Source organism: Eubalaena glacialis, chromosome 11 (genome assembly GCF_028564815.1).
Source record: "Eubalaena glacialis isolate mEubGla1 chromosome 11, mEubGla1.1.hap2.+ XY, whole genome shotgun sequence".
NCBI lineage: Eukaryota > Metazoa > Chordata > Mammalia > Artiodactyla > Balaenidae > Eubalaena > Eubalaena glacialis.
Window position 1 is genome coordinate 12,414,796 of NC_083726.1, and position 8,445 is coordinate 12,423,240.

At 50.2% G+C, this 8,445-nt stretch overlaps 1 protein-coding gene across 2 annotated transcripts; it reads right to left on the reverse strand.

Annotated features, from left to right (window-relative positions):
- Window positions 1-371: 371 nt before the first annotated feature.
- Window positions 372-7,868, reverse strand: LOC133100539 (apolipoprotein L6-like). 2 transcript variants are annotated; one of them, XR_009702493.1, is made up of 5 exons: window positions 7,775-7,868; window positions 5,643-5,727; window positions 2,399-3,233; window positions 1,285-1,532; window positions 372-1,008 (listed from the first exon to the last, which is right to left on the reverse strand). XR_009702493.1 is itself a non-coding variant. In XM_061204759.1 (4 exons), the coding sequence occupies exons 2-4, from the start codon at window positions 5,720-5,722 to the stop codon at window positions 1,407-1,409; spliced, it is 1,041 nt and encodes a 346-aa protein (XP_061060742.1). In that variant the 5' UTR covers window positions 5,723-5,727; window positions 7,775-7,868; the 3' UTR covers window positions 372-1,406. The 2 variants fall into 2 exon arrangements, 1 of the variants encoding a protein (XP_061060742.1); XM_061204759.1 differs by having other exon boundaries at window positions 372-1,532.
- Between the last annotated feature and the right edge of the window lie 577 nt (window positions 7,869-8,445).

The window sequence follows — 8,445 nt, forward strand, 5'->3', positions numbered from 1 at the left end:
AACAAAAGCAGGAACCACATGGCCTGGGATGACTACTTAAAATCCCTAGATCATAAGAGAGTTCCCATAGCCCATCCTAGACACCAGCACCAGCAAAGGCACATGACCCAGTCCTGACCAGTCAGAGTGGGTCCCTGGACTTTTGCCCCTCCCCTTTCCATGTGGGAGTCCCCCAGCTGGTAGCAGGCACACCTAGAGGTGCTGAGGCCACGGTGCCTGAATGTGGCGGAAGCCTGTCTGAGAAATGGAAAGACGGATGCTTGATGACATTTTTATCCTCTGGATCCACACACACCTGAAGCCCACTGTTCCCCTAAGCTTTTTAAGTGCATGAGCCAATAAATTCCTTTCTTTTTCATATGCCAGTTTGAATTGGTTTTGGCCACTTAACAAAGTGATGACTAATATATGTCTAATTAAAACATTGTAGGTACAGTCAAGAGAATATTTTGCAACATGGAAAAGCAATGTCTATAAAAACTCTGTGAAACATGGAAGGGTAGAAAATATTGCTAAGTGAAAATAACAAAATGGAAAGTTATAGATCTGTAGGCAGATGAGGGAGTTGAGAATGCAAGAGAAAGAAAACTCAGTGGGTTACAGAAAAAAAATCTACTCTACAATGCAGCCTTGAGAGAGGGTCCCCAGCAGGCAGTAATGCCCAAAGCAAGAAAAGCACAGAAGAAAATTCTCCACCAAAATACCAGCACCCTTGCTTGGGGCATTATTTTTCCCCCTATTCTTTACTTTCCTGAATTTTAAAAAGTTGTATTGAATGTCCATACACTACTTTTAAAATAGCAGCTGAAACATAGAAAAGAAAAAAAATAGGTGTAAGATGGGTGAACGGGGAAGCCAGGAGAGTTCCTACAGGTTCCCGTGTCTTGAGGAGCTCCAAGAACTTCTGTTGTGGGGAGGATGGAGGGGCTCCTTCCTGATGGGAATCAGGCTGAGCAGGTTCCGGTGACATCCTTTTATGTGCAAACCCAGGATCTTCTCCAGCGATTACTGCCCAGGGCGGGGAGGGGGAGGACAGAGAGCCAACACAAGCTGAGTTGATACAAAAGAGAGAACACAACATACCCTTCATTCCCGGAGCCCTTCTGTCTGATGTCAGCACTTAATATAGAGCCTGGGGTCAAACAATACACGTTTCACGTGGGCTGACTCTGCATGCGAGGGAGGGAGCAGGGGCGCTGGAGGAGTCCAGGAAATGAGTTACACACATGAAGGAGGGAGGGATGGGACAGGCTGACCTCCCTTAACTTACAGTGTGACACTCACCGCTGACAGCGCCCTCAGGACCCTCGTAGACCTGTCAGCTGCTGAGTCTCCAGGCATTGCCTCTGCCAACCTTACCCACCACCGCCGTGGTCCCCTTTTCTTCCACTCAGAGGCCCCTGGGCTCAATTGCCTTCATCCTCTCCTGTCCCCTGGGATCCTGCTTTCCCACACCAGGCTGGTGGCAGAGGTACAGTCCCCATGGTTTCTTCCGAAGAGGAGCTCACAGGCTTTTTTTCTCGGGAGAGTTTCTGGAAAACACACACACACACACCAATCAAAGGAAAGCTACAGAAGGCTCCCATGCAGCATGGCGTGGAGATCCATGCAGCATGGAGGGCTCAGAAGTCAGGCTCCCGGGCTGTCATCCTGACTCTCCCTCCACATAGTTGCAAGCATTTGGCAAGTTACATAAGCTCGCTTATGAACACCACAGTCTGGGGAGTTAAACAGCAAAAATGTATTTTCTCATAGTTCTGGAGGATGCAAGCCCCAGATCCAGGTGCTGGCCAATTGAGTGCCCGGTGAGGACTCTCCCTGGCTTGCGGACGGCTACCTTCTTGCTTTGTCCTCACAGGGCCTTTCCTCTGTGCCGGTGCAGGCAGAGAAAGAGAGAGCCCTCTGTGTTTCCTTCTCCTCTTATAAGGACACCAGTCCCCTAGGATTATGGCCCCACCCCTACAAACTCATTCAACCCAAATCACCTCCCCAAAGCCCCATCTCCAAAAAGTCACCTTGGGGCTTAGGGCTTCTACATATAAATGTTAGGGGGACACGTTTCAGTCCCTAACACTCCCTGTGGCTCAGTGTCCTCTTCTGTACAACTGGGAAGACCCTCTTCCCAGCACATGGACCTCAAGGAGCATCGAGGAAGAAACGGAAGGCATGACCAGGTCTCTCCAAGACTGGTGCCACTATCTCCAAGATGAACTTGATACCGTTTGGAGCTTCAGGGCCACCAGACACCCCATGTCCTCGGGGACATCCATGCAGACTCCACACACACACACACACACTGGCTTCCTCATCACCCTTCCCATAAACCCTGGTGCCCAGAAGCCCCAGTTAAAGATTCCCCCTCCTCCAGCACCACCCACGAGGGAAACCACAGCCTCACCTTCTGCTGCAGGCTCTCATAGCACTGGGTGAACTCTGCCAGCTTCCTTTCCAGCTCCCAAGCCTGTGCCCTCAGCTCTTCCGCAAGCTCGGATTTTGCTCCCTCCTTCAGCTGCTTCCAGTCTTTCAGGAGGGCGGCCAAGCCCACGCTGAGGGAGAAGCCAGCCATTGTAGTACCCAGCAAGCGAGCTTTTGTCTTCATCACCAGCGTGGTACCTTCAAAAGCCCTTTGCACCTGCCTGCTCCTTCGGGCTGAGACTTGGCCAGTGGTCAGGAGACTCTTGGCAGCAGTGGCCAGGCGCGGGTGGGCCCTGGCTATCTGAAAGGCACGGATGCTCCTCTGGATATCCTTGATGGTGCTTTCACAATTCTGGACCACCTTTCCGGCAGCCACGACATAGGCTGCCCCAGCTCTCCAGAGCCACGGGAGAGCATGGCCACGGGTGGGCATTAGGCTACCGACATAAGCTTGGGCTTCTTGACTGTGAAAGCGTTCCAAAACGTTGGTCAAGATGCTGGTGACCTCCCCTGCTTTCCCCAAAACGCTACCAGCAGCGGACAGTGCCAGGCTTCCTCCTGCTATTGCCGGAGCGAGGACCAAGCCCAGGATGCTCATGGCTCCTGAGACCACAGCGATGGAATTGGCCACCATGCTGGTCTTGGTGAGTGTTCTGTGGGTTGTGTCGACGTGGTCTGCAAGGGCACAGAGCTTTCTGATGCCCACTTCCAGCTCCCCTTTCAAGATGGGAAACTCTTCCAAAAATATTCTTTCTTCAGCTGACAGGTCACTATCTTGCCACTTCACATCTTCATATGGAAGAATGTCATCTTTGTCCCTGTGGATGAGTGAAATAAAGATTTTCAGTCTCCCAGATGGGAAAGCCAAATTCGTAGTCAAGCCTGTGTGGTTTCTGGATGTTCTCACCCCTCCAGAGTTTAAATCCTCCCTGCATCTTCCTAGCATCTCTGTTACCTCTAAGTCAACTGTGAGAAGTCCCAGAGCATTGTTGGGAGCTTCTGGTTCCCTGAAGAGAACACATAAGAGGGGGATCTGGAGGGAAATGGGAGAAACGTAGCCCTGGCCAAGAGATGGAAGAGCTGGATTAAAAGAGGGACTTTTTCTACCTTGTTCAAAGAGGCTATGGAACTGTCACGAGGAGGGGCAGTGGGAAACGCTAAGATCCAAGTCAAGATAAGGAACCTGGGACTAATTGCCGGGAGGGAGAAGTCTGGGAAAAGTAGGAGGAAGCAGAGACCAGGTGTTGGGCAGGAGGTTGGGAGTCCTGTACGCGTGTAGAGGTGAGTGAGGGGGAAGAGGCGCCATATTGTATAATGCACCCCCCACTTTGATGACCTTGGTTTTTTTTTCAGCGTGTGGGATCTTAGTTCCCGGACCAGGGATCTAACCCTTGCCCCCTGCAGTGGAGCGCCAGGGGAGTCTCCACTTTGATGAACTTGAATTCAGTGCTCTGCTGTGCCTCAGGAGTTGCACACCGAGAGGACTGAGAGAAATGATTGCTAAAGCCTGAATGTTCTCCTTGGCACTTGGCCGGCTTTCCTTGCTCTCTCGAGCAGAATTGGTTCTTCATGGAAGAAGTCAGGGACAAAAGGACCCAGCCCCTTTCCCCATCTTCTCACAGTAGGCAGTACTGAGGGATTTTTGCCAGCCCAGCTGAGTGTGGCTTTCATGGGACAGCAGTCTCGGGGGAGAACAAAGCCCTCTCCTTCAGGCACTTTCCTCGTGCCAAGGGCCCCGGGTGCATTTCCTTCAGGGCGAGCTGAGGAGGCCTGGTGATAACACAGATTCCCTGCCCACAGGAGGGTGTCAGAGCTGCAAGGAACCCTGAGGAAGGTCTGAGCTTCCTATTTTACTTTTCTGTGGAGGAAACAGAAGCCCAGAGCGGGGCAGGGCTCTCACCCAAAGGAAGGTGTGAGGGACTCAGAGGTCCAGACCGTCAGCACGTTCAGTTCTTCCTCTCATCGGACAGTTGATGTGAGGAATTCCTCACTGAGGTACATATACACATGCCTTTTAATCTCTCTTCACACACGCACACACACACACACACACACACAATTCCTCAATGGAAAAGGTTAGAAACCAAATATACTACCAAGGAAACCTTTAGTGTTAATGAAGTAATTAATTTAGGCCCAGTTGTCAGTTAACCAGTAGCTGTAAATCAGTTGACAGAGCAAAAAGTACCCCGGGACTTGCAGTGGGGAAGGGGCGGATGACAGCAGGGAGGGTAATCCTGCTGACAGACCCCCAACTTCACAGACGCCACCATCCAGCCCACCCTGATCTCTCTGCTTCCTCAGGTTTGTAGGGACGAAGAGAAACAACAGAGAGATTTGTACCTGCAAAGATCGACAGCGTGGGGGGAAAGCGGGGTGGTGGTGGTGAGATGAACTGGGAGATTGGGATTGACATATATACACTAATATGTATAAAATAGATAACTAATAAGAACCTGCTGTAAAAATAAATAAATAAAATAAAATTCCAAAGGAAAAAAAAAGATCAAAAATGCCACTTTGCATTCACTGTGAAGTTTTGTCTTTCACGTGGTTGGTAGCTAACCGGAGCTTGGCTTTCGTGTGTGTGTGTGTGTGTGTGTGTGTGTGTGTGTGTGTGTGTGTGTGTGTTTTGTGGGATCTTAGTTCCCCGACCAGGGATCGAACTCAGGGCCCCAGCAGTGAAAGCACCAAGTCCTAACCACTGGATCGCCAGGGAATTCCCTTCTTGTGTTTTTAAATTAAACTAAATGCACCCCGCATTAGGCAATGATGCCTCCTGACATAGTGAAATTGCAATCGAGTTCTATGACACCTAATTCCCTCAGCAGACATTTGCTGATTGTCTATATTGGGCTGGTGATGCTACATCTGCTGATGAATGGACACTTGGGCTTAAATTCATGAATGCAGTAACACTAAAGGGCCTTTTTGGTGATACATGAACCTCACAGAGGTGAGGCCTGAGGGGGCAATTTCTGGCCTCAGAGTCCTATTACCCAATGTCATGTCCCCGACAAGAACTTGACTTGTGCTCCAAAATATTTAATGTAGCCGGTGGAATATTTTTTCCCCTGGGAGACATATATACGTAACGGAGACCAGCTGGAGGGCAGGGCATACTTTATGCCTGATGCTCTTGGAACACGTTTGTCGCGTGTCGTGAGGATGCCTAAACATTTCTGCAGAAGTAGCCCTTTCCCCAAGGAAAAAGCGCTCTGGGTTACCTTTGCAAACCGACACCAGCCTTGCATGCTTTCCCTGCCTGGTTGTCCAGCAGATTCTGTGGCATCAAATCCGTGTTCATTTTGCCTGTGGGAGAATGAGAGCTGTCACCACAAGTCAAAGGATTTTCTGGCTGGAAACAAACCAAGTTTACTGCAGGGGCCACGAAACCGTATGAAATTCAAGTATGGAGGGATTTTAGATGGTGCGGAATCAAGATAATAATAAACACACAATGTACAAAATATTTGCAAACTGCTGTTTTTACATTTTATGTTGAGGTGGAGCTTATATAGGATAAATACTCAAAAGGAAGTCCTCAACTCAATACATTCTGACATTACACACCTGAGTCATCACCTCCCAGATCAAGATAGAGAACAGAAGATTCCCTTAACCCCCTGCCAGTCAATCCGCACCCGACCCGGGCGGGAGGTAACCACTATTCTGATTTCTATAACCATTGATTAGTTTGCCTGGTCTTGAACTTCATGTCAATGGAGTCATTTGTTTGGTTTCTTTCGCTCCACACAATGTCTGTGAAATTCTTTCATGTTGTCGTGGTTTTAAAAACGTTCAGTAGCTTTAAAAATGTTTACCATGGGCTTCCCTGGTGGCACAGTGGTTAAGAATCCGCCTGCCAATGCAGGGGACACGGGTTCGAGCCCTGGTCCCGGAAGATCCCACATGCCGCGGAGCAACTAAGCCCTTGCGCTGCAACTACTGAGCCTGCAAGCCACAACTACTGAGCCCATGTGCCACAACTACTGAAGCCCGCGTGCCTAGAGCCCGTGCTCTGCAACGGGAGAAGCCACCGCAATGAGAAGCCCGCGCACCACAACGAAGAGTAGCCCCCGCTCACCGCAACTAGAGAAAAAGCCTGTGTGCAGCAACAAAGACCCAACGCAGCCAAAAATGAATTAAAAAAAAAAAAGATTGCTATGTAGTATTTCATTATAGGAATACACTACAAAACAAATGTCATGCACTTGGTAGGTGGGGGAGCCCAGTGTGAGTGCAGCCAGGTCTAGAACGGTAGATGTCAATCAGGGGCGTGTTTCCGCCCCGGGGGATATGGGTAATGCCTGTAGACATTCAGGGGTCGGGGTGGAGGCAGTGCTACTGGCTTCTAGTGGGCAGAGGCCAGCGATGCTGCTTGACACCCTACAATGCCCAGGATGGCCCCCACAGCAAAGAATGGTCCAGCCCAAAATGTTGGTGGTACTGAGGCTGAGAAACCCTGGGGGAGCCGCATTCTTTAACAGCACCCCCTAAAACTTCCCCCAGTTTTCATATTAGTCTTATCGGATGAAGGGCTATAGTGACAGTGGGGAGCCCTTTGGTCCCATCAGGTCCCATCCCCTCTCTACTGACCTTCTCTCAGTGGATGTCAGAGGATGTTATGTTGGGAGAGGGATGGAAATGATGGGAGAGGATTAGAGACGGTATTCTCATATGAGAGCTTTTTTTTTATGAGTTTCTCTTCGCAGTTTTGGGAGACTTCAGCTCCACTGTATTCTGCCCCTTTGCCTGCAAACCAACTCCCTCACGCACCCCATCAGAGTCAGAAAAGTCGGTTACTCTGAAACACAGCTTTGAGATAATCCTCTTAATCTTTATCGCCAACTCCCCCTACTCCCAAACTACCTTAAAAAACCTACAGCCCAAGAAACACTGCAGGTTGCAATTTTGAGACAACTCTTTCAGCATCTTTTTCTACAAAGATGACAGCCCTAAACCAGTCCTGCAGAGAACGTCTAGGGAAATGCCTTGGCCCATGCCGTCTCCTCCTTTCTGGGGTCCAGGCTCTCTCTCTCTCTCTGTCTAGGATCCTGGGGTCCCCAGCCAATGGAGGGGAAGATGTAACTTGGTTGGTCTAATCATACGCTTAATCATGCTTTTATTTAAACTTCAAATACTCCTGAAGGAGAGATTTCTATCCTGATTTATCAAGTAACGAAGCTGAACTTCAGACCCAATCTCACATTAGGAACCGGCTGGATGGGGATTTGAACCCCTGGGGGGTTCCTGACAACAGCTCTTTTTCCCTAACCAAGTGCAGGTGGCCAACCCCTTGGGCACATTGTCCTTTAGAGGCCCCAAATCAGCCCTCCTCCTGGGTCTGCTGTCCCACCTGTTCTCAGTGAAGCTCTCACTGTGGCCTCAGGTTCCTAGGGCCTTCTGTTCTCTCCTCTCCGGAGGCCTCTGGTCCAGCAGGGGGCTGTGAGCGTCTGGGCTGCAGGACAAAGACGAAGGGCAGAGTCTACAGCTGGTTCTGCTCACTAGGGGAAAGGCCCGAGGCTCTGATTGCAAAACTCGGTCCAAGTTCAATGAGGCAGGCACAGAAATGCCAATGCTCAAGGCAGCTCTTTCGGGAAGACGGTGGGCGGGGGTGGGGGGGGTGCTTATCGAGAAATGGCTTGAACTTTTACATTCCTTTCTGCTTCTTTCTCTAATAGATGTGCAACTAAGTGGACAGCTGAATCCAAGTCAGGCCTGAGTCTCTCCTCTGCTGGTCCTAGCTGTGCCAAGGGCAGAACAAGGGTGGCAGAACAAGTCCTGCAAGGACTCAAGTCGAGCAGACCACCTGGAGGGCTGTCCCTGTGGGCCAGTTCCTCAACTGCCCTTGGCCTCAATTCCCCATCTGTTAAATGGGTATTTATTAAACTAGCCCTTGTGAGGGAGAGCTATCTTGAGGAGCCCCGGAGCAAGCGAGGGAACGTCCTGAGAGGAAGCAATACCCAACAAATGCATCAATGCCCCTGCTGATGCCGAAAACTCAGCCTCTGTGCACCGGTGCTGAAT